This window comes from Manis javanica, chromosome 10, assembly GCF_040802235.1.
Source record: "Manis javanica isolate MJ-LG chromosome 10, MJ_LKY, whole genome shotgun sequence".
In the NCBI taxonomy this organism is placed as follows: Eukaryota; Metazoa; Chordata; class Mammalia; order Pholidota; family Manidae; genus Manis; species Manis javanica.
In genome coordinates this window covers 90,744,951-90,772,016 of record NC_133165.1, presented here as the reverse complement: position 1 = coordinate 90,772,016, position 27,066 = coordinate 90,744,951, and the positions used below count along the sequence as shown (strand labels likewise).

Below are 27,066 nucleotides of genomic sequence, written 5' to 3'. Positions count from 1 at the left end.
TGTTAGTCCATTCTTGGGTTCTGTGATTCTGCTGCTGTTTTGTTCCTTCAGTTTTTTCTTTGTTTTTATATTCCACATATGAAATCATTTGGTACTTGTCTTTCTCCGCCTGGCTTATTTCACTGAGCATAATACCCTCTAGCTCCATCCATGTTGTTGCAAATGGTAGGATTTGTTTTCTTCTTATGGCTGAATAATATTCCATTGTGTATATGTACCACATCTTCTTTATCCATTCATTTACTGATGAACACTTAGTTTGCTTCCATTTCTTGGCTATTGTAAATAGTGCTGCGATAAACATAGGGGTGCATCTGTCTTTTTCAAACTGGGCTGCTGTATTCTTAGGGTAAATTCCTAGAAGTGAAATTCCTGGGTCAAATGGTATTTCTATTTTAAGCTTTTTGAGGAACCTCCATATTGCTTTCCACAATGGTTGAAGTAATTTACATTCCCACCAGCAGTGTAGGAGGGTTCACCTTTCTTCACAACCTCGCCAACATTTGTTGTTGTTTGTCTTTTGGATGGTGGCGATCCTTACTGGTGTGAGGTGATACGTCATTGTGGTTTTAATTTGCATTTCTCTGATGACTAGCGATGTGGAGCATCTTTTCATGTGTCTGTTGGCCATCTGAATTTCTTCTTTGGAGAACTGTCTGTTCAGCTTCTCTGCCCATTTTTTAATTGGATTATTTGCTTTTTGTTTGTTGAGGTGCATGAGCTCTTTATATATTTTGGATGTCAATCCTTTATTGGATCTGTCATTTGTGAATATATTCTCCCATATTGTAGGATACCTTTTTGTTCTATTGATGGTGTCCTTTGCTGTACAGCTTTTCAGCTTGATATAGTCCCACATGTTCATTTTTGCTTTTGTTTCCCTTGCCCTCTGTAACTTTAATGTCATTCCAGCTGTGCCTCCCAGAACTCTACAGAATATATCTAATTACTTTTCTGCACTATAAAATTATAAATGTTTGAAGATAGCTGTCAGGTGTACTCCTCCCCTAGACTAAATTCCTTCCATTTATTCAGTGGACTGGTTTTCTGACTGTTCAACAGTCTCTTTATTATTAATTGCTTTACAGTAGGTATTCCATGGTAATTTAGACCTGTTATCTGTAATACAGATAAAGAAAAAACTTGGTGCCTCTCTTTCATTCATCAGTCTTTTTTATGTGTTCAGTCATATGCTTTATCTGTATAGCAGAGCTTCATTTCTATGGACTATCATCAGGAATTCACTTTTCCTCTAGGTTTCAAAATCTTATTTCTTTAAACACTTAACTGAAATAGGTTGATGGTCCCCTTCATCTTGAGGGTCGGGAATTATTCTCTGCATACTGTATCTGCAGATATTTTTAAGTAACAATAAAATAGCTAACATGTATTTACCATTTGTTGTGTGCTCTGCTGAGTTCAAGTAGTTTTACATATATTAACACATTTAACGAGGTATGCACTATTCTTTTATCTCTGTTTTATAGATGAGCCTGAAATAGGTGTGTTTGTCCAAAGCAAATGGGAATAGGTCTGTTACCTCTCTGTTAGATGGTAGACTCCTGTCATTGCTGCCTAAGAGCATACTCACTTTGCAGGTGGGAGGGGGAAGCATTTACATCATGTCAGTTCACATCAAGTCAGCTCATACTGAGCTTTGAATAAACTGAACCTTTACCTTTCCATATATACTGTTGCATTTTTTTTATATGTCATACTTGTACAGTTATGTTTTTGGAATTAAATGTAGGAGCCATACTTTTGCACTGCCTCTGGTCCCCACCTGTGTTTCTGGATCCCAATTCTGTCATCTAACTTACCTAACTTCAAGTCATCTACAGATGAGAGAAACATAACATCTGTGTTTTCAGATCACTAACAAAAATTTAGAATGGTCAGGAACTAGGGACCTAATAATGCATTAAAAAACACCCTCCGGGTTGTTCTGCTGGTCTAATACACTTAGTTATATTAGCATATATCTTCTATCCATAGCTTGCCTGCAGGAATCTCATGTTACTATATAATATTAATAATCATTTTTAGACCTTCATATTTCATTCCTTAATTTAATATTCCCCTGTATATCTTTTAATTTTTCTGTCATGTGATTTTTGTTATCATTATTGAGTATGGGTACATCCATATAACCTTTCCATGATCGTCAAATCAAGTGACCTTGTGAAAGAAAGAACTGAAATTGTATTAACAAAGCTGTTTCTCAATGAGCTCTCATTAGGACCTCACAGTCATCCTTTTGTCTTCTTTTGGGACCCTGCCTATTCACAGTAAAGCTTATGTGTCAGTTGGAATCCACCTTATTCTTCGTTTTGAAGACTGTTACTATTTTTGCTTAACCCTAGTCTTGAACTACCTCTTTTTCCATGATCTCTCAAAGACTACCCAACAGTGGTTTGATCAGAGACATCATCTAGGAATTCTGGGAAAAGATATGTCAGCCTAGAGTCCTTCATAGATTATCTCTGTTCTCTTTAAAATCCCCCTCTTGGGACCTCAGCTTCCACATAGCAACATTTCTTCTTAAACTTTTCGAATGGAAGATCAAATACTTTAGAGAAGCAAAATAAATGTTCTACTTTCTGTTGTACCTAAATCCAAAATAATATGTCTCTCTCAGTTGTCAAATGTAGCTAACAAGTGAAAAGCTGAGCTTCTGTGCTGTTCCTAGCATTCTTGTCATTCCACTAGTGAGATGAATGAAGAGTAAAGAGAAGGTAGATAGGAAAATACTACAAGAGACTATAGATGACCTAGCAGTGGGCAACAAACCACCAGGTAATTTGTCAGTCATCAGCAATTCAGACAGTTCGCTTGTGGAAAGTGGCTCATTTGCATTTGGTGCTTTGCCTGGGCTCCTCTTCCTTTAAACAGCGGGGCAACTGGACATGATTAGTAATACTATACCACTGACAGGCACATTCCTTCCTTCCCTCCTGGATCTGTTCACAGAGGCTTCCACATCTCAAATTTAACTTCAGTAAGAAGAAACAAGTCTCTGCCCCCGAGTCACAGTCACAGCAGAAGCCTCATTGCCACCTATTGGCTCTAGGGTCACACGCACACTACTGAACCAGTCATCACTGTGGCCCTGGGAATGTCTGGGTATGGGAATGGACCCTCATGTGGAGGACACTGAGATCTGGGGGAGGGCAGATCCCGAAAGACAAAGTGAGGCTATTGCCGAAAAGTGGAAGAAAAGGATGCTGAGGTGGCAAGTAACAAATATCCACTATAATTCCTCTTGAATTCTAATTTTACTATATAAATTGGTACATCTGGTATTATTTGACAGTTTTTTGACCTATGGAAGTTTCTGTTTCAAGTCAATAAATGTGAAGACAGAGTAGAGGTAGTATAGTGGAAGGAACATAACTTTGGAGTCACAAATAGAGTCAAATCCTATCTCTAATATGTATTAGAACTATTATGTATCTTTATTGTTGAGAAATTTAGGGGCACCCAATAAATAATACCCTTTTCTCCTGCCTGAATTCTGTTAAAAGAAAACACAGATTGGCACATAGAAAAAAAACATTAATTTTATTATCAACAAAACCTGAAATGGAAGGCTTATTTTTTGTTGACAACAATAAAATTCTAATGTTGAACCCAAAACTAGACAGTTCTTTACTGCCTCTGAATAGTAGGTTTTTTGACCTGGGGTTCTGCCCCTGATGACCCAGATCAGAATGTATTAGTTCTGCAGACATCTGGCACTCAGAAGAAGGCAGAGGTGAAGAAACTACCTATGTCTAGTCACTCTTGGAAGATCTCCTGTCAGGCAGCTTATTCACCTCTGTGGTAACCATGGGATAGGAGGCCTCAAGTTGTGGAGGAAAACTCCTTTGTGGAAACCAGAGGAATGACAACACACATGCCCCTAACACACAATTCCTAAGATGTAGGAATCTTAATTATTTTATCTATTAAATAATAATTTATTTTAGGGTTGTTGTGATATTCAGATGCCAACAAATTTGGGGTGTGGAAACTCGGATGTTATCAGATAGGCACCTCTCTAGTGTTTGAAGTTGGGTTATAATGATTGATGTGCAAATAGGAGGGAACTCACTTTGCCTAGGAGATGAGTAAATTGGTAATAACTGGGTAAGCAAGGAGGATTTATGAAGTGGAAGGAAATAGGCAATGAAAGAAAATGTCTTAAAGAATCTGTATTCCATCCTTGCCAATTGAACCCAAGGCAAGTAGATTTTCAACCAGGCATCCTCAACCAGCTGGTATGAATTCAAAGTTTTTAGCTTATTCTCCTGTCTAGTGGTTCTCACAGTTTTTTCCCTGTGCTAATATGTCTGGGACTTTGTTAGAAAAGCAAATTATGGTGCCCACCTTAGTCCTATTGAATCTAAAAACTCTGGAGGTGAGGCCTAGCAATCTGCATTTTAACAAACCCCCTAGGTGTTTTTGATGCATATTGAAGTAGTGTAACAATTCAATAGATGAAGATTAATTGCACTTGCCAGTAATCTTTACTAGTTCCTAGTCATTAAACACTTTATTTATTAAATGCAGGGGAGATGCAGTATTGCAGGAGGGAGAGAGACTGAACAGGTAAAATAGAGTTTAGGCTTGAATGCCAAATAAGCATAAGCAGTAGGACTGTATTTTCATCCTGTAGATTTAGATACAGTGTCATGATGCCTTTTTAAAAACTAAGCAGCACAATGCACCTTCTGGATATAGGAGATAATAAAATGAGAGAGGACCGGGTGGGGGTGGGTAGTGATTATAATTTGTAGAAGAAGACTTAAAGATCAGGAAGAAAAAGGGTTATATAGAAAAGGCTTTTCAAAGGAAGAATTAAGCGAACTCAGTAACTGACTGAAGCTGCAGTGGTTGGAATCAAAGGTGATTGACGATTTCAAGCCCAGGTGATTAGGATAGTTGTGACTGGGAAGGGGAGCTGTCTTAATACAGAATAAGATGAATCCAGTGTTATACATGTTAACTTTGAGCTGCTTGTTTAAAGGACATAAGTGAAGAGAAGAGTTGAACGTGCATCTTTTGGCAGTGTAAAGGAAAACTTGAAAGTATTGTGAAAAAAATAAAAGTAACGCATCCATTCATTCCTCGGATACTTACTGAATGTCTTACAGTGTGCCTGGCACAGTTCTAGGTTCCCAGAATACAGTAATGGAAACCCATGCCACCTTCAGAACTAAGACTGTGTGTGGAGGGAGATGAAAAAAGAAACAAACAAGTGAACAGTATCATTTCAGGTAATACTAAGAGCCAGCAAAGAAATTAAAATAGTAAGAACAAAGAATGAAGGGTAGAGAATTTATTTTCAAGTAGCTGGTCAAGCGAAGACCTCAGGTGGTGACATGAGACAGAAATCATGATGTGGAGGACAGTTTTAGGCAGCCAAAAGTTGGTGCGTCACAGAATGGCAGGAAAGCATATTCGACTGTGTGTTGTGCTTTTTGTCCTTTCAAGGACTATTTCGGTTGAAAGGTTTGGAGAGAGGGGTCTGGGTATTAGAAAGAACAGCAGCTTAGAGATATCCCGTCCATTTCAGGCGTTTGTTAGCTGTGCAAAAACTCAAATTCTCTGAGGCTTAGTCTTCTCAGTAGAGCAAGAAGTAATAACACCTCATGGGATTAAATTGTGATGAATAAATGAGAGAATGAATTTAAAGCAATAGTGTTTGGAATGTAAGTGCTTAATGATAACTATTAACAGTAACACTGAGTGGAACATAAAATTCAGTGATGGGAAATGCAGTTTTATTTAATAAGAGTGAAATCTAATGTCTATTGAAATAGAATATTGTATAGAAGTTATACTTTCATCTTTTATCCTGCAAAACCTTAAAGTCATGAGACTACAGTTAAAAAATATCTTTATATTTAAATGATGTACTTTGATTAGCTACCTGATGACATTTAGAACATATGCTTTATATGCATAGTACTCTTAAGATGGATTTTAACTACTTTTAAATGTTTTCTTCTTACAGATGTGTACATCTTATGATTGATACGAAGAAACTAGTCATGGGCCAAAGGTCAAGATACTTCTCTGGGAAATGCTGTTGATGCTGCTTTTACAAAGTCATACAATGAATGTTTGGTTTAAGGAAGATTTTCACATTTAAAAGATTTTCATCTTGGATATATATCAAGTGAAAATTAGAGTCTTTTGGGAAACATTTTCCTCCTAATAAATTCTACTTGTAATGGACGACATGGCAAACAACTCAGTTGCATATAGTGGAGTAAAAAACTCTTTGAAGGAAGCTAATCATGATGGAGACTTTGGAATTACGCTCGCAGAACTGCGAGCTCTCATGGAGCTCAGGTCTACAGATGCATTACGAAAAATACAGGAAAGTTATGGAGATGTCTATGGAATTTGCACCAGGTTGAAAACATCTCCTAATGAAGGTGAGTTTTATTATCTTTGTTTATAGACTTTTGTGTGGAGAGTACTCTATATTTGACTAATAAATAAGCATGCTTATATTGTCCTGGTTTTGTGTAAGTATGTCATAATTTTAGTGACATTAAAGATGGGTTAGCTATCAGATTGGTGCAGTTAACTTTAGATCAAGAAATATGTTGCAAATTATTTATTTTAAGTTGGTGGGAGGAAATATTCTGTCTATTCTACATATTTTTGCTGCTTGTTTACAATAGCAAGATTGTCTTTCCACTTGAGCTATAGAGGATGGAACCAGGCTTGGTAGCCCCCAGAGGATTCAGTGGAAATAAACCCTGCTAATAATCCTTTAGCTAGGTGACATAAAATAGTTGTCACAGCCAGTAGATGATCAAGTTGTTTTTGACCTAAACTTTTTTAGTTCAGAAGGTCCTAAAGTAGGTGGAGTAAATGAAATGGCAGTTTTTTACCTAGTACACATCTCCTTTGATTAAAAATGGTTTTCAGTCTTAGAATTATGTTCAGTTTCCCTGTGTTCAAAGAAGTCTTTGGTTTCACAATTTTTTATTTGTATTAGTTTTTTTTTGGAATCAAGGAAGGAAAATTCATTGTAACTTCATTGCATTGTGGTCTTTGAAATGGTTTGAGAAAGATGGCCTTTTTATACATCGATTATTTGAATGTAAAATTAAGGTTAGGAAGTTTCAGGAAGGCATTTCCAAATTGCAGAGGAGCCAGGGGGAAGCAAACATGAGGATGAATGTTTGGTTATTATATTATTTTTGTAGGGATGGGAAATTATTTATGTTTAAACCTAAAAGGGTATCAGTATATATCCAAGGTCAATTCTAGACAAATTATGCCGAAGTATTTTCATTAATATTTTTTCTGAAATGTCTTACGCCAGGCTACTACTTGTGATAGCAAGTAGTTATTTTAATATAAACATATTTTTAAAATATAATACCAAGTAATAACAAAAAGTTATTTTAAAAACTGTTGAAGAATTTTAAATCACACCAAACAATTCTTTAAAACCTTTATATAATTCTGTGCATGTGTTGTGATTGTTTTCATGGTAGGTAGTTACTTTAATTTTTTTGAGGTGGCATCATAATCTTGAGAAGCCAGTGGCAGTATTCACACCTTATCTAAAAGGGCTTCTTCCTCAGCTCACTTGCAGTGTGTTTTTCTTTTTAAGACCTGTTAGGTCTTCCAGATTTCTGGATCTTTTCCTCAAATCAGAACCACTAGAAACATGGACTTAGTTAATACCATACATGCTGTACCATTTTAAGGTAGCTGGGATCCCTGTTGTTGGTGTAAACTCAGGGAATCAGGAGCTGACCCATGAACTTTAACAGATAGTAATTTGACAAAATTCAGAGCTTTTTTGGTAGGTAAACCCACATTGAAATATTAGCTAATTTTATATTAGAGATTTATACATTAATATGTTGTTCTCAGCTGGTAGACTTATTTATTCAACCATGCGTACTTACTGCATTTAACCTAAAATCTCATTCTTGAATGTTTCATGATGATCTAATTGATAGGAAAAACTAACCTTAAAAAGCTCTCAGTGTAACAGAGTTAGGTCATAAAAAGAGATATTGAACTTCAGTTCCAGATCTGCCCTTAACAGCACTTACCCAACCATGTCTTTGTATTCCTCTGCTATTAATCAGAATTCTTCTAAAAACTAAATACCCCTCCATAGTGTGTTCTCATTTTTAATAGACATGATTTCTCATTAGTTTACACTGTGGTTTCTTTTGTTCTGTTAATTGGGCAGTACTCCTTACATTAAATTTGATTTACTTAATGAAGTTGAACTGAAAATTTGAGTCTAGTATAGTGGTTTCTAACATTTGGGGACAGGATGGTTATGTACCCCTTTCAAGACATGATAAAAGCTGTAAATAATTGCTAGAAGTATTCACTTAATACTCAAAATTGTGTATATTGTTGCTGCTTTGTGCTATTAAATAAATGCATGCAGTATTTTTCCATATTTTATCCCTAGAAGATTCTTGCTCATTTTTCTAATATTGTGTATTTAATTTTTGTTAAAATTTGTACAGACTTTTCAGTGTTTACATATAAACAGTTTGTCATTTTGAAATAATTCTTTTAAAGAATGTGAAAAGGCAATTTTAAACATTGTATTTGTGTTTACAGTTCTTGTAAGAATAAATAAAAACAGCAGCCTTTATAAGAATATTATTTCCAAAGGAATAGTTTTAGTTTAATTTAGAAATAGTTTACTCAAAAAGCTAATGAATGTTTTACTGAATGAGTCATTGTTAGGAATAATCAACTAGGAGTTCATATGCCTAAGAAAATAATCTAAACAAGGACTCTTTTGTTAGTATAACCTGCTTATAGTCATGGAAGGTGAGATTAAAATGATTCTTCAAATCGCATGAATTTTGATTAAGTAAAAGTGAAGTTTGCCCTCTCAGTTCATTCATTCATTGACACATACAGTCTTTCATCAGACCTAGGTTGTTGTAATATATTTTATATACCCCCTAAAGAAAGAATTAGTGCCGACAGTTTTAATTGTAAGTAATTCAATATAATTAAATTACACCCCAACTTCAGAGGTGTTAATATAATGAAAGAGTACATACATCTTAAAATCACAAGGATATTGTATTCATCAGATTATCTTCTATGTGGCAGGCACTTTTCTAGGCTCTGGACAGGCATCTCTGAATAAAACAATCTCTGGCTTATTTTTACATGGGGGAGACAAATTCACCAGACAACTAAGTGAAATATGCCATGTGTTAGTGATAGGTGCTTATGGGAAAAATGAATGGAGAAGGAAAATTGGAAATAATAGGGGTTCTGATATTAGATTTCTATAAAATGTGGTGGAACAATGTAAGGTATTTTTTAAGAACAGCAACTACAGAGGTGATAGGTAACACCTAGTGAGTGATATTTGTGCCAGATCGGGTGTTAGTGCTTAGTTAGCACTGTTAACTCATTTTATCCTCAAATAGCCTTACTCCTACTTCACAACCAAATAACCCAAAACACAAAAAGGTTAGGCGAAAGGTTACCCAAAGTCTCACAGCTCTTAAGTGCCAGAGCAGGCACTCAAGCCTTGGCACTCAGTCTATGGATAGAGAACATGGTTTTAACCACTAGAATGTATTGTCTGTTTCGAAAGTTCAGCTCACACAGCTTGCAAAAGAGTTGAGGATATTGAGAGAGAAAACTGTGTTCTCTCTTCTCAATAGTCCTTTTTATTGGCAGGAATTACATGAAAGAAAATGGGGGTTTAAGGTTCTGTTTATCAGTTATACTAAAATATGCCCTATTCAGGAAGTTGTATTTCTGTGCTTCCTCGTTTGGCCTGGTGATTTATTGCTTGTTTTCTAACAGCAAACTCTTTGAACTTCAAGCACACTATATGTGTACTGATCAATAGGATGTATTGTGAGCCAGATGTGCTTTTCATGTTAAAAACTTCCTAATGATTCTCATTAACCATCTTCTCGTATTAAAAGAATTAGAACTATAAATTTCAAGGCTACTTGGTATTAAGACCTGTCATTTCATGTTTTTACCATTACCTGTTAGAGCAAGCACCTGTCTTACAGTTCTCAGTGTCCATATAATGTTTATAAAAGAGAATATACTTTGATGCCAAAATAACCTGCCTATAGCATTCTAACTGCATAAAATTACCATTACATTTTTTCTTCTTCTATATATCTATAGTTTTCCTACATTGACTTTCTTACTCCTTTTGTAAATCCTATTTGTTGATCCTTTTATTTTTACCCTAGCTATTGGTATCTTTTCTATTTTAATGTGTTCCTGTGTCACCTGTATTAAATTTTTTGTTGAATGTAAAGTAGACTCTCTTTTAAGATTTCTAGAATGTGGATGTGTAGCCCTCGTATCATGTTTATTGTTTAGTAGTACTGCACTAAACAAAGGACAAACATGAATTCATGCGATATTAAAGACAGGGACCAAGTGGTATTCTGTAAGAAGTATGGCTTCATGGACTTGTAAAGGGCAAGAAAGCAAATGAGACACTAAGCTTTTTAAATGGTGGTTACTAAAATTAGGTAGAAAAAAAAAAACAAAGGAAATAGTGGTAGAAAGAAACAAAAGAGATATGTGGTGGGAAACGATAGAGTCAACAGTAATTGTCCCTGGCCGACTAATGTTTCCATAATGTTTCAGATGTCATTTTATATTTGCATTTACAGAAGTTCAACTGTTGGTAATGATGTGTTTTGACCATGTCTTCATAATGTAATATAATAAAATGTTCACATGTGAAAATATATTTTAACTCTCTAAGAAAAAAAGCCTTTTGCCCAGGACAAATCATTATTGACTCAGAAGCTACTGTGGGAATGCTCTGACGCCCCAGTGTATGTGCTGTGGTTAGACAGATTGCACACCCCTTAAGGCATTCAGAAAAGAACTTGCATGACCATGGTAAGCCAGCCATGTATGTTTTAATATTCTAATAGAATTATTAAGGAGGGTTTTTATATTAATGACCCTGAATCACCTGTCCTAGAAGTTTATTGCTGCTGTGACAGGAAATTTACATCTAATTTAAAACTTGCTCAGGTCAGTAGTTTTCACTGTTTCTGAATTTTTTGAAGATAGTTGTAACACTGACTATTTCTCCTCTAACTTTGTAGCATATATAATGTTTTTTAAAGTTGTATTTGATGGAGTCCGAAGTCTAGCTTTTGCTGTAGTTCTGTTAAGTTCCATTTTCTGAGTACAGTAGACATGTTTACATCTCAAAACATTCTTATTCTGACTTTTATAATGTTATATTAGGGTTTTCTTTCTTCTTATCCAGCCAGTCTCATCAGCCTGCTGTGTTTTTCTGTAGCTGGTAGAGGGCCTAGGTTTCTGTTCATCTCTGTACACTCCCTGGGTAATAGCATCCACTTCTCAGACTTCCCATGTCTGGATGCTGGCAATTCCTACATCTCTAGCTCCAGGCCAGGTTTATTTCCCAAGCTTTATGCCTGAAAGCCCAGTTCTTTTTAGACACCTTCATTTTCTAAACCTCTCCAAACTTTCCTTTCTGAAGGTATATTTTCTCTTTTTCCCCTTTCCAGTCAAATTGTTGTGTACCTTGTTAGATGACCTTGACTTTGACAGGGTTCTTTGACCTGTCACTTGGTGGACGAGACTTGGAAATTCTGACTCCTAATGTTGTCTTAACTACAGTGTCTGCTTCTCTACATCTTGTTGGGGCCATTGTCTTCTTGTAGTAATTCAGGCAACAACATATAACTGGTGTCTTTTTTCTCATCTCCTCCGTGCTCTCTGTCATTACTGCTTAAAAGCTCGCAGTGGTTCCTCATTGCCCTTAGAATGAATTTCAAGACTTCTCATTTAGATTAACAGATTCCTTTGGGATCTGGCCCCTGTTTACCTCTCTAATCTCAGCTCTTCTTTCCAACTCTGCTCCTCAATATTTCAGGCATAGAAAAATTTTCAGATTTTTTAAAACCAGCCATGTCAGTCTTATTTCTGAGCCTCTTACATACTGATGTCTTCACCTAAAACACTTTACCTCATCCTTCTTATGATCTTTTATCTCTTAGTCATCCTGGAGATCTCAAATTAGATACCTTAGAATTTCTCTTATCTACCCCAACCGCTAAATTTTGTATTCCAGTTCCCTTTGTGTATTCCCATAAAATCCTCACCAACCCCATCATAGTACATAACACACTGGATTGTGATTAACTAGTTTCTTGACAGTCTGTCCCACCAAACCTTGAGTTCCTTGAGGGCAAGTGCCAGAGAAAGGCATCCTGTCTGACTCATTTCCCTTTGTGTGCTTAATGCCTCACAGTACCCGGCCCATGGTAGTCATTTAGGAAATGAATGTTTTTAAGTCTGACTTTAGGTGAGTGATTGTTACATTTTTGGGGGATTTCCTTCTCTTTTGAAATTGAAAATATGATTAGAGTATTAGGCTGTTTCCCAAGAAGATTGCACATAAACATAAATTTACACATGCTTCCTGGGTCTGTATGTTTTCTTCTTTGGCCCCTCACTTAGAGAAGTCAGGATGGCAGCTGCCACCACCACTGCCACACATGCAGAGACAGGCATAATTTCAACTACATAATAGAGTAAGACTGTATGTAGTATGTGCTGTGCATTGGCCATGATTTTCAGTTAAACCCACGTGCTTCTTAAATTCCAATACTCCCCGCTCTTCATTTACTAAATTGAGACATTATTTTGCTAAGTTGCAGCAGTTGGGGTGTTATATCTTCTTGTAAAACATAAAACTATTGATATAATTTGCATTTTATTTCAAGTATGTCCTTTTCAGATACATAGACAATAATCTTGAGCCATTATCTATTCATAGAATGAGCATAGACTGTTTCTTTACTTTTCACAATGGTGGATCCAGAGCCCAAAGTATATAATTCAATAAAACAAATGGTGATTTCCTTAAAGATGAGTTTATTCAGTAATAGCAACTACCAAATACCTGGAATTTTGCAATTGGGACAAGCAAACAATGTTGAACCATAGGTAAGTCCAAAGAGAAAAGGGGGCTAGTAGCTTTTCTTAACCTCTGGGAAGAAGCTGGGGAAGGTTGTTTTGAATGTAATTCTTTCAAGGAGAACAAGAGTTTGAGGTTGTGGCAGTTTCTCACTACAAGTAGTAAGCAGTTTGTTCTTACTGAGGCATGTGGAGCTCTTCCTACTGGTCATGTAAGTTGAGATGAGTGGTAGAATGTGAGACTCTCCCTTCATGGCTTCCTGACTCCCTTATTAAATCAGGTTTCCTTTACTCATTTCCCTACTTCCCCCTTTTGATCAAGATCTTTTCCTGAAAGCATCGCTGATCAAGTATCAGGGCGTTCCTGTTGCTGAAATAGTTTTATCTACTTGTACAATCTTTCCCAGGAGTCAGCATCCCATGCCAGGAGATGGGAGTAAGTAGCAACTGGAAACTAGAGGCCACATTTAAGTAACAGGAAAGATAGAAGGAGAGGTTCTCAGGCATTTCCCATTCTTAGGTTCATATCTTGTCAAGGGTATAAGCATTGGAGATCATCTCTAAGTGTTGAGCCCAACATTCTATTTGGTGTATCATTTTCATGGCCGTTGGAAGCAGCAGGAAAGAATAAACTCAGAAAGAGGTTCGTGGATACCACACCTGGGTTTCTTGACTCCAAAGCAGATAGAAGTCTCCTTTGGGCCCACCACTGCCACCCAGTCTCCTAGTACGGACCTGGAAATTCCAGGCTGGCTGGTCACATTCCTTTTTAAACCAAATGGCATGCTCAGGGATCTTACGTAACTAAGTTTCAGCTTCCCCAGAAGTGTTAATCCAGGCACAGCAAGTGGCGGTGGCCACGGTGCAGATACCATCTTGCTCAGCTGAAAGGTAGTCAAGGACTACCCTACTATCAAGAACATTTTGGCCTGAGACTGAGGATCTTTGTTGGGCACTATTTTGTCTTAGCAACAGATTCTGCAGTGTTTTCCAGAATTAAGGAGAGGTTTCTGATCATATTCTCATTCACATTTGTTCCTAACCAGGGAAGTGTGGCCCTGCCAAAGGAAGTGCAGCCTGAATCATGAAAGTTTCCTGACAGGGCCTTTCTAACTGGACAGTGTAGATCCTGGGAAGTCAACCAGTAGGTGTCTTAGTTCATGTGTGGACAATTAGGGGCATAGTTAGATAGCCTAAAGAATACTGCCTTGCTGTGAGCCAGCTATCTACATCTGTAGGCCCAACAAGAATGATAACCACTCAAAGATAAATCCTGTTGGGACACAAATCACTCCCACTAAGGCAAAGGTTGTGTGTTTTCTCCCAGCCTTCCCAAGCCCTGAGCAATGGCTTGGGAGAAATTATTTCCAGGCCAATACCAGAGTAAAGGAAAGAAAGTGAAGAAAAGGGGGTTTCATGTTTGGTTAAAGTATGAAGTCTTGATCTGGTGTCTTGGGGAGGAAGCAGTCTGCCCCAGTGTCAGCGCCTTCTCTTGAGTTTGATTTGGAGGTCTTTAACACTTGTGTAGGACCAGATAACAGGGGGAGCGTTCTTCAGCTCTGAGATGCATATCCAAGGTTTAAGTCCCTTCCAAGGAGATTTAGGGGCAGTCTTTGTTCTTACTGATTCTAAATCAAAAGGGTGAGAGAAAATTGGAAATGCTAGTTGGGAGTCTTAGATTTTTAAGGAGACAGAAGAATTCAGGATCCAGTCCAAATTTACAGGTGTATAACAGAAACTCAAAATTAACAGGATTAGACTCTAATATAAAGGTATAAGCATAATTTCTTCCCTCTACAATTACCCTCATTTTATATGGTAAAACTAATTTGTTTGTATTAAATTATGCCTGATTATTTACCTAAGTGTAGCAAGAATAGCAGTCGACCATACGTGCTTTTTTTAGACTGCTCTTCTGGAATCTTGCAAGCAAGGTACCAGACCAGTTTTTCCAAGGAGCTTTATTGGTTCTGTAAAGTCAACCTTAATTCCTTAAAACTAAGTCTCTGCACATCTCTCTCAAATATGATATTCTAGTGAACGTTTTGATAGTATAACCAGTGTTTCTATTTGTATTCTGTTATAAGGTGAACAGATTGTTATTGAACTCATGCAAATGACTATATTGTCATGACAATAAGAACTCTTATTAAGAGTTTTAGATTTTGGAGAGATCTGGTCGGAAGAAAAAGTAATGTTTTATCTTTGTTCACAAAGGTATGTCTTAGCAAATTGTCAGTGCCTTAAGAGAAAAGAGAAAAAGATTTCCTAAAATCAGGAAAAGCAAAACATTACAGAACCAGCTTCACTTTAGGATGAAATCACTTTTTTTTCCCCCCTCAACTGAGTGAAAGATACTGAAGAGAATTGCCTGTAGCGTCAGGTGGTCTTATTTTAAACTGTTCAATAATCTCTTCAGAGTGGAAACGCAGTTCAAACAAAGGATTACTAGAATGAGTACTCAAAGAAAGTATAGAGGGGAACAGTAGGAGTTACATCATCTTACTGTCTTTTTTTAAGATATCTCATATCTTTTATTTACCTTTTACAACAAATCTTTCAATAAAGCTATTTTTGGAATTTTGAAGCCTTTTAGGCTTCTGTATACCAATTAAAACAGATATTCCATTCAGTTTGATTTGGAATCCCTTGCTTTTAGATGCTTAAAAGATCTTTCCTAATGGGAACGTTCCTTGTAACAGCCATTGTAATTCTAGATTGTCTGTAGTAAGATTGTGCCATCTTTGTAGATATTACATCTTTCAGAGCCATAGTTTCTACACATAAAACACACAGGTATGCCAGAAGGTAGCACCCTTAACTCTCTGGATTTTAAGGATCCCGTTCTGTGAAGCAAAACTTCAGAAAGCAAGGAAATATTAAAAGGGTGATGCCTTCACAAAATGAGACCTCAAATACAGTTGTAGAGGTCAGGCAAAGAGAGCTCAAATCCAAAAGGAGACTTAGTGAATCAAAAAGAATAATATTCACTGAAATAGCACAAGGGGCTCAAGTGGGACCTGCACATGGCTCCAAGGTCATTATGTCCTCCAAAATCATCTGTATGTTGATGATTGCATTCACTCCTACCTCCCTTTTTCCACACAATTCTGCAGTTTCCAAAGCTTGCTCTAACTTGGTAAATCTGCATCTGTCCACTTGAGTATGTGCACAAGAAATCTAGATCTCATTCTTCGTTCTCTTTCTCTTTCAGCCAGTCCAGTCCTTCAGCAGGTTCTGTCTGATCTTAAAAAATTCCTGGAATATCCAGTCACCGTCTCTACTACTAAAACCCAGATACAAGCCACCATTGTCTCTTACTGTGTACTGCAACAGCCTCCAGTGGGTCTTTGCCTTCTTCAGTTTATCCTTCATACAACCATTTAAATGAGATTAGTTATACTACCTTGCTTTAAAACTTTCCAGTGGTTTCCATTGTGCTTAGAATAAATGCCAATCCTCTCTCCATATATTTGTCTTATAATATAAGCTTGTTCAATATGGACTTGTCTTTTTCACACTTGATGCCTCAGCACATAGAACAGTCCCTCAAAGTAGTAAATGTTCAATGACTATCTGGTAGAGAACAAATTTTTGTTAAACTAAAACTCTTAGCTCTATTATATTTAGACTATGTAAGTTTATTATTTATATTGGTAGAAATTAATTGCCCCCAAAAGGAGTTAAAACCTGTGTAGTGTTCAGTTTATAACTCGTCTTCCCTGTTCTTTGTTGAATAACCATTACCCTATACTTTTATGATTTACATGCTCTGTACCCTTTCCTTTGTTTTTTCCAAAACAGTCTCATACGTTACACCAACAAATATCTCCCCGTTAGACCTTCCAAAGAGGTTGACTTCAGAACAATATTTCAGTAACTGACCTGGAACGTAGGACTTCTGGTTCCTAAACCAGACCACTTTATTGGTATTGTGTCTTAGGTGTGTACTTGTGTGTGTGGTGGTAGTGCAGAAGAATTATAGTAACTTCCAGGACTAGCTGCTTTTTTACTTCTCTAGTTTCCTCCAAGATATCATTTTAAGCTATCTTTAGCTTTATGGCTGTTCTCTTCAACATTAACATAAAATACTGGCCCCTCTTATAATCAATATAAGTTAAAATGTGATCATCTATTCTTGTAGTTACAGTGGTGATATTGAAAACTACCAAGTGGTTTTTATACATATGTAGGCTCTAGTAAGTGTGAGTTAAACAGAGAACCAGTATCTTCAAATTTCTTAGAAAAAATTGGAGACCGACACAGGGAGGGATAGTGATCTTTTATTTTTGCTAGTAAGGACATTAAAGTACAAGACAAAGCAAACTTAGTTGAATACCATCTTTCCATGACAGAAAGGACATTTAACTTGAAAAACAGTAAGCACATGATCTCAGAACATCTCAACGTTTAGCTCTAAAACAAATTTTTGTTTTGCAAAAAACCTCCCTCATTGATTCCCCTATCCTCTAGTTAAACCATGGACTGGGGTTAACTTGTTGCAGCCAGTTATTGTTGGGAAACATTGCTGTACTGTGTAGATTTTAAACTGCAGTTTGCAAGTTTCATCTCTCATATTGTCTTTCCCCCCAATCACAAGGACTACAATCCTTCACTGCCTTTCTTTCCATTGACTGTCTCAAAGCCTAGAGTTCTGTAGAAGCTGTCAGTTGACACTTCATTCAAGTGCCCTCCAAACTGCTCAGTATGGACCAACGTTGTTATAGTTGCTGATGAAAATTCTCTGGAATCTTTTTGGTATCTTTAACAAAGTAAACAATTTCTTTAAAATCTGTATATTCATTTCTTATTGTTTATTCTAATAAAGTTTTCTTTGTTCGTTTTCCCCTACCCTCCCTGCCTCCACACTGAGATTAATAGCTAAAACACTTAAAGCCGAAATCCTTCTAGTAATCTGCTGTTTTGGTGTCTCCCTCCTTTGATGTTCTCTTAGAACAAGCTCTTGGCGGGGAAAAAAAAGAATTGAAGTTAATTAAGTTAATTATGAATGTAAATTTATGGTAAATTAAAAGTCATTTCATCCTGGTATCTCTGCTTCCTTCTTTGACATTCTTTTATACTAAGGAGAAATGTCGTTTGTCACTGCTGTCTGTCATTTCTTACCCTACAATAATGTAAATGTGTATATACTTTTTATTAGCCAATTGGGCTCTATCTAGGTTTGACAGGATCAGCAGGTTTAAATCAGAGGAAGACTTGCTTGAAAACTCTCAAGAAAAGGCAGAATTGATGTTCACCCCACTCTATCTTTACTGCTTCCCTCATAGCCTTCTAATTTCACACCCCAAGCAGCAAGTATTCTGTCCTACAATGTAATGTACCTTTTCCCTTACAGCAACAATTGGTCCCATTAGTCAGTAACAATACCTATTTCTTCAATTGAAAATTAACCCTAAAAGTAACACTTGAAAGAAAGGTCCTGTGAAGTATCCGTTTTTTTTGTGACTTGGAAATCTTTTATCAATCCAAATATAACAGACATTTTAGTAGAGAAGTTTTAGAGCTTGTGGTAGATTAACTTTCCATTGTTCGAGTAAAAGAGTGAGACTCAGATTTTTTTTCCCCGCTGATTAAGTTAACCAACATGTAATAATTTGATCAAGTAAATACCTTTTCCATTTTTGGAGGGAAAACATCAAAGGTAAAGGTCAGAAAAATATTTAATTCCAGTATAAAAACCATCCAGTTGTCATATAGTCTGGTTACTAGCAGTCTACAAGATGGTACAAGGCAATATGATGAAAAATAAGCATTTAGAAAGGTGAGAATTCTGAATCCAGTCTTGAGTTATCTTCTTAAAATCTACTTTTAAAGCACCACCATAATTTTCAGTCATTAAAGTTCTGAATACATGGGTGAACTCACAAAAATAAACCATTTTGATAGGGTCATATGAATTGGTATCTGAAGTGTAACATGAATGTGTTTTGCATAAATAGGTATTTTCATTTATAAGTAGTAAAATTGTTCACTGAAATTTGTTTCTTTTTATTAGGTTTAAGTGGAAACCCTGCAGATATAGAGAGAAGAGAATCAGTGTTTGGAAAGAATTTTATACCTCCTAAAAAGCCAAAAACCTTTCTTCAATTAGTATGGGAAGCATTACAAGATGTCACTTTAATTATATTAGAAATTGCAGCCATAGTATCATTGGGCCTTTCTTTTTATCAACCTCCAGAAGGGGATAATGCCCGTAAGTAAATTGGAAGGCGGGGCGGGGGGGGATACTTCTATGTGTAATACTAGTAAGTTCAGCTCATTTAATTGATTAAGGCCAGCATTTATTGATGTTTGCTGTGTGCTAGGGACCATTCTAATAGTGCTTTTGGTAGTTACTTAAATGTATTCTGAGATAATTTTCCCAGTAACCTTATGAACCATTGAAGTTAAGTAATTTACCTATATGTGCATACTATGTGTCTGGCAAGGAGCAAAGCTGTATTATATAATGTGGTCTGTGCCATCATGGTTTCTAAGTTCTTTCAAACACTACTGTAAAATAAGTACAGTTCTTAACTTTGTGTTTTTTTTTAATATTTGGGAAAATCATTATTAAAGAAAATTTCTTTTTACTTCCCTAATCCATTACTTTTCAAATTCTTCAAACATGTAATATACATGAGTTGGGTAATTTCCTTGCCATTCAAGAAATGTTTATACTCCAAAGTATCCTAACCACTGGAAAAGTACATTATAGAGTGTAGTTCTGCTTTAATTTGCAGCTACAAATGGTTTTGTTTTCCCTTCCATCTTACTTTGTCCTTCATTTCTTCTTTTTAATTTCTTCTTGTTTAAAATGGATATTCTGACAGTACATTCTGTAACTGCTAGGAAATTAACTAGGGTTTTGGTCACTATATTTAAGGAGCTATAGAGTGAACCAATAGTGTGTATATATATATATGTATGTATGAGAAGAGTTATTCATCAAAATATTTAGTTTGTGAAAGCTTTATTCTCTTGCCTTTCACGTTACGAAGAATTTAATATATATTTGCTAGCCCTAAAAGTTGCCTTGGGTAATCATTCAAAATAATTCCTCCAAAGGTATGTATAGAGTTCACATGAGCACTTTTTTCTCGTTTCTTTCTGGAAAAGTCACAGACCAAGTCAGTTTATCTGAGCTCAGTGTAGATAGGGTTTCTCAGCTTCAGCCCTGTTGACATTTTGCACTAGAACATTCTTTGTTGCCAAGTGCACTGTACCACCCTGCAGTTGAGGCAACCAAAAGTATCTCTGAACATTGTCAGGTTTCCCAAGGGGGGGGAAATTTCCTGTGGTTAAGAATCGGTTATCTAGATAAGAAAGGATTTAGGTAATATTCTTGTCAGTATTGTGCCAAATTATGTTTTAAACTTTTTATTTATTTTCATTAAATAGTATATATTTTGCTATAGAAAATTAGGGGGTAAAAGACAATTCAAAGGAAACAATATTCACTAAAAAGGCCACTTCATAGAGATTACTACTTTACCATTTTGATATGTGTCCTCCCAGGTTTTAAAAATGTTTTGTGTATTGGAGTGTCTGTGTATGCTCATATATCTGTATGCGTGCATACATGGATAGGCGTAAGAGTTTGTGATACATTAAAAGGGAGTTCATACCATGTTTAACAACATGTAGCTAACTTCTTTATTGTTCAGTTTACCCAGCTCTAATTATAGAATATTGGGAAGTGAGAAAGCAAATAAAGACTCATGAAACCAAAGGGAAATATTTTCATTGGGAATGATTTTTGTTACTAACAGGAACAATTTTTTTTGGAATTCCCAGTGATCCATTTGTAGGATGTGAAGGTCTTTTCCCAAATTTGTTTAAGGAGATACTGATATTAGATCCAACTGGGAAGATAATCTACAGTTGTCAGTGTCACAAAGGCCCTTTAAAGAGAGTCAAAATCTACTAGAAAGTGTTAGTACAACATATATGAGAGCTATTTTGCTCTATGGTGTAAAGCTGTTTAGTATTTGCACTTTATTTTTTTAACATTTGTATACCCCATATATCTTTTCATCATGTTATATATAACACTAAGAACTAGTAACTTGCTGAAAAGGAAATCCGTTAATTATAAATGTATAGCCATAGAAATCTAAATTACCAAAATTTCTTCATAGTACCATTTGGCATGAAAATAATTACTATATACACCATAAGTAAATCTGTAGTCACTAGTATAATACCTGTGTTCTCAAACTTTCCAGTCTCAAGGCCCACTTTCTTAAAAGTATTGGGGACTCCAAAGAACTTTAGATTGTAGAGTTATTTCTGTAGTTATACACTGTTATTCTAAATTAAAACTGAGAAACTCAAAAATATGTGTCAATGAACTTTACAAAAATAAGTATTATTATAAGAAATAATTACTATATTATTAAACTTTTCAATGAAATGAAAATTGTAGTGTTTTCATTTCATTGTAGCTCTTTAATGTCTGGCTTAATTGAAGATAACAGGATTCTCATCTGCATCTGTATTCAGCGTGTCATATTAGTAAAATTCCACTATGTATTCATGAAATATGAGGCAAATAACTTCTTAGTTTTTTCATAAAAATTTTCATCAGTTGGCTCCTAGCTCAGATATCATGAACACTTGAGATGGGCCCTCTGTGTTCACCCAGCCACAATTAACCCTCTTTCTTCATTTGGTAATACATCACCATCCTCTATTTCTTTTTGGCATCTGAATTGTTCATAACCAACCACACCTACCAAATCTAGTATGGGTTCCATAGGGAACTTGTATGTCTTAATCACTGTATTCCAGCTTCTAAAACAGTGTCTAACACCTAGCGTAGGTATGCAAATAGTTGAATGAATAGCACGATGCTCAACTTTACATATTATGAAAGCCTAACTTTGAACATAACTCTAGTAAAATTGCTGTAGTAAAGAAGCATGATTCAAGGGTAGCACATAATGCTTAACTTTCCGTGTATGTCTTGTCTACCAATAAAAAATAGCATGAACCATTTGGTGTAAAGGATGTGGCAGCCCCACTGCTCCTACTTTACAAGTATCCTCTTGTAATATCCTAATCTGACAGATAAAGAAACGAAGTTTTAAGAATAAGTAACTTGCTAAGGATCTGAGATTTAATATTCCGCAGTGTCTTTATTCTTAACTGACACCCTAGACTGTCTCCCTGAGGCATCTTCAGTCATAGAGTTTTAATTTGGCATAGTAAGGATTCTTACCATTATGGAATGCTTTGAGTTCAGTAAGGTTTAGAGATATAACTAAAATTAAGAGCTATATAACATTATAATTAGCTTATGACACGTCTATTGCCATCCATTAGAAATCTTTTCTGATGAGCTTTTTCTTTCTTTTCAAATAGTTTGTGGAGAAGTTTCTGTTGGAGAGGAAGAGGGAGAAGGTGAAACTGGTTGGATTGAAGGAGCTGCGATCCTCTTGTCGGTAGTATGTGTGGTATTAGTAACAGCTTTCAATGACTGGAGTAAGGAAAAACAGTTTAGAGGTTTGCAGAGTCGAATTGAACAGGAACAGAAGTTCACAGTCATCAGGGGTGGTCAGGTCATCCAGATACCTGTCGCTGACATTACTGTTGGAGATATTGCTCAAGTGAAATACGGTAAGTAAAAAAGGGTAATACATCTTAACACAAATGTAAAATTACTGTAATCTTGAATGTAGCCTAGCATCTCATTGTTTTTTGTTTTAGGTGATCTTCTTCCAGCTGATGGCATTCTTATTCAAGGCAATGATCTTAAAATCGATGAAAGTTCATTAACTGGTGAATCTGATCATGTTAAGAAGTCTTTAGATAAGGATCCCTTACTTCTATCAGGTATACTTTTCTAACTTTAAACTTCTCCTCTGCCTCCTCAGTATATACCACTGTCAGCAAACAGTTTCTGTAAGAGCCAATAATGCGAAGAGGATTCTGTATTTCATGTTAGCTTCTACCCTTATAATGCTTAGAAACTTTATTTTTCGTAAGCTGGAAGAGAGACATCAGAAATCTATGAATCTATATTTTATAAATAAAAAATTGAAGAGATTTAGAGCCAGTGTTAACTAATGTTAATGTAATTGTAAAACTAAAATACAAGCCTAATGAACTCTACTGTATTGTTCTTTTTTTCTGTATCATGGTTATTCTTAAGGCATGTTGAAGTCTGATACTAAAGAATGCCTATGTATTTAGAATAAATTAATGAATTCTCTATAATGATCTATGAAGGACAGGGTTTTTTTTGTTTTTTTCAAAAAACTGATAAAATCCTTAATGTTTACCTAATCCAACTCTCATTTAATTAGTGATGAATAAGAGTATTATTTATCTAAGATTTTATGACTAATCAACAGCAGGTCCAGAGTAGCAGCCCTTCTACTAGGCAAGATTGAATTTGCACATGAATAAGACATGTTATTATAATATATAATATAATAATACAAAAAGGATTTGTATAGGTAAGGGTACTGTTTGTAAAAGAGAAGTGGTGTCTATTTGGGAGGCTCTTGTAACAGTCAACTGTGATAGCATATGCTTGTTAGATTGAATTACAGTAGTTTGGAGGAAGCAAAATGTTGCTTTGTCTTCTATTATCATTTTCAGATGTTAATGGAATGTTAACATTTTATAGCTTTCATACATAGTCAGGAGATTCCTGCTGGTTAACTATTTAATAACTTGCCGGCTGTAATTTTTCAGTTCTTCTCAGTGAACTTTCTCTATTATTTGGTTGAACATGATTTTATAGAAATCAAAGTCAAACCTATGACAAAGGTCAGTTAAGTTAGAATCACAACTTCAGGGAACATACCTAAGCTTGATTATTACCTTTTAAGATCTGCAAATATGTGCCAAAACAGCTTATTGCAAAACATCCCACTACCAAAAACCAAAGTAATTATATGCACATACATTAATAACACCATTAAAAGTAGGGTAAAACTTCCAATTGTAATTTAGACTTAAGTTTCTGTAAAAAAAAGTCTTGAGATTTAGGTACCTTTAGTATCCTACACCACTAAGAACATTTTATTTGTGTTTTCTTTATATTAGCGTGCATGTAATTTATTCTGAGTAGACATATATATATATACATATATATGGATATATGTATGTATATATGGTATTAAGTATAGTGTATCCTTATTTTATTTATTCTTTGCCATACTTCTAAGAAATTATAGTTAATGTAAACCAAATAAAATCAATAATCTTTCCAAGAAGAGAGAAAGAATCTAATCATGCCTTGCCACCATAGGCTAACTGGGCCATAATATTTTTTGCAAACTGAGATAGTCTCCTCCTGCCTTTTTGCTGTATATACTTCATGGACTGCTGTGTACATTCATCTATGTACATTGTACTTACCTCTTCAAGTTGATGTCCTTTTTTGTTTTAGCAGAGATGACTCGTAAGCTTTATGTAGACTGAAGTCCTTAATACACCCAGTATACCAAAAGAACTCTATAAATTTTCCATGTTTAAGAAAAGACAGAAATAACTTGAATCCCTTATCATAGTAAGGGTGGGAAAGTTTTTCTGCATTTATTTCCCTGTTCCAAAAATGTTCTAAAAAACATGAAATGCATTTATTTTTAAATGTATTCTCATGATGCCATCTCTCACTGCTGTTCTTGGCTTCTTAAATTTAGATTTTTCTCTTAGCAGTGGGGATATGACCAGAACAAAAACTGTTTACTTTGCTTGAACACAGTAATGGCCAATCTCTGGTTACCTGTGGTCAGGGAGAACAGAATATAAGGAACTGAAATTTACCAAAAGCCAGAATTATTAAAAGAAACAAAGACTTTTATATGTAATAGTTGCTCGGTAAATACTGTTTCACTGTCCTGAATTTCATTTCTTGTATCCCCTGCATATTAACAGGCTAAGAAGCCAGTAATTAATGAAAATATTCAGAATATAGATTGCTAAAAGCATGAAAATCAGAGGCCTAAAATATTCATATTGGATACATTACCCAGTAATTAACAGCCAAATATAAATATTTTAGTGCTGAAATGAGTACATACACTTCATTATCTTATTTTGCAAATAACTTTTGAGAATTGATTTAATACTCAGAACCTACAGAACCTGCCCTCCAAATGGTTGTAAACTAGGAGATACATACATGATAATTATAAAGAAAACTTTATTGAGAGTTTTTTAAAAATTAAGATTTGAAATCTTCTTAAAATTCACAAAAAGAAAGGTGGGAAGTCTTTTAAGTAGTGAGGAAAGATGCAGTAAGCAGATTTATCAGCTTTATAAGAATATGCCCTTTGTCCTTTCACAGAGCTGGATTGAATCTTTGCTTTGCCACTAAATAGTTGAGTAACCTTGGGCAAATTTCTAGAAAAGAAATAATAATAATGCCTGATAATTTAAGGGACAGAGTCAGAATACAGTGTTCTCTTCTTTGCTCCCAAGCTTTCTATAGTGGGATTTTATGTTAAAATATGGATGAAAAAGCTTGAAAAGTTGGTCAATCTCAAGGTGAAGACTTTGCACTTAATCCAGTAGGCAATGTGGAATCAAAGGTTTTTGAGTCAGACGAGGCTTAGGATCACATTTTAAGAAAATTAAAACTGATTTCAGGATGAACTGGAAAGACAGACTAGATTGGAGGCTATTTCAGTAATTGAGGCAGGCTGGGGTGAAAACCTGGCTTAGGTAGAAGTTGTGGGGTTAGATTTGGGGAATGTGGCATCTGTTGTAAAACCATTTTAGATATCAGCACATTTCTTTCTAAGCAGTGTATTTCTCAGAAAAAAATTTACAATGATGATGATATTGTAAAAATTAAAATGCATTCATTGAACCCCACAAATTCCACGCATTTATAGGCTTATTTGTGTCTTATTATTTTCATAAAGTATAAGTACTGTTCTACTCCCCATTTCATGGATGAGGTATTGAGATGTTGTAATTTGCCTCATATCACGTGATAAACTAGTGGTGAGCTTTAAACTAGATACAAGTGACTACAGAGTAAAAGCCTCAAGCACAATTTAGGTTTTATTTAGTGTCTTCTTGAATTTAGTAAGATAAATAATAAAAAAATATGTTGAGGATATTAAAGACAATATTACTAAAGTTTAAAATCTGGTGTAGGAGGAAAAATCTATTATGACTTTAAAAGACAGGTTTTCTGTTGTAGGCACTCATGTAATGGAAGGCTCTGGAAGAATGGTAGTTACTGCTGTAGGTATAAATTCTCAAACTGGAATTATCTTCACCTTACTGGGAGCTGGAGGTGAAGAGGAAGAGAAGAAAGATGAGAAGAAAAAGGAAAAGAAAAGTAAGAATAGCAATTTGCTATAAAAATTGGTATTGGGAAATTCAGTAACTTGATTATAAGAACTGGTACCAAAAAATTTACTTTTTTGGTGAGATTCTGATATGAAAAGTTTTACAAAAAGTTAATTACCTGGTATTGTACTTTTCAGGTAGTAGAGTTAACACAGGGGAGACTTTCCTTTCAGACTTAACAGTCCATAAAGAACCATTAGTGAATGTATCAGTCCATTTATTATGGCCAAATTCAGCACCTCCTTGGGCATTTCCATTGGCTTTATTCTGTTTATTCTCTAGTTTTAGAAATCTCTCTGTGGTATGACCAGCAAAATGAATTAAACTCTCACTTCCTATTTGCTTATTTTTTCTGCTACATCAGTAGTAACTTTATCAGCCACACTGCTTTTTGTCTCATTGAGCTTTTGATTTTGTTCACATTTTCTACTGTTCATGTTTCCCAGTCTGTACTTACATAGTGAGCTTTTGGATATAAGACTGAGACTTTCTTTTGACACCTACTGTATTTGTCTTGTTCTACTCAGCCCATCATTAGATAACAGGATTTTTTTATTATCTTAATCCTTTGTTTTTACTGTCCCTCCAAACAATCTGTCAAGCTTAGTAACTATAGTTTATCCACAAGGATCTTGTAAAACTCATGCATAGACAGCTCAGAATCATTTCTTTGTGGACATATCACTTTTAAGAAGCTCTCCCCACCGTGTTTCTACATTGCTTCTCTGCCATCCTTTCCCCCTCAGGATGCCACTCCAGAGTATTTTCTCTGTAGGCTGACAGCAGTTCACTGTG

At 35.5% G+C, this 27,066-nt stretch overlaps 1 protein-coding gene across 17 annotated transcripts in view; it reads left to right on the top strand.

Moving 5' to 3' along the window:
* ATP2B1 (ATPase plasma membrane Ca2+ transporting 1) overlaps positions 1-27,066 on the top strand; it is a 118,970-nt gene that overhangs the window by 54,110 nt on the left and 37,794 nt on the right. For 12 of the 17 annotated variants that reach the window (XM_073213608.1, XM_017662423.3, XM_073213607.1 and 9 more), the window contains 5 exons: positions 5,999-6,425; positions 18,968-19,165; positions 22,318-22,572; positions 22,663-22,788; positions 26,120-26,260. In XM_073213608.1, the coding sequence (XP_073069709.1) occupies positions 6,218-6,425; positions 18,968-19,165; positions 22,318-22,572; positions 22,663-22,788; positions 26,120-26,260 (928 nt within the window). In that variant the 5' untranslated portion in view covers positions 5,999-6,217. Of the gene's footprint in view, positions 1-5,135; positions 5,259-5,998; positions 6,426-18,967; positions 19,166-22,317; positions 22,573-22,662; positions 22,789-26,119; positions 26,261-27,066 lie in introns of all 17 variants that reach the window. The other 5 variants (XM_073213606.1, XM_017662426.3, XM_073213604.1 and 2 more) reach the window with 2 other exon arrangements.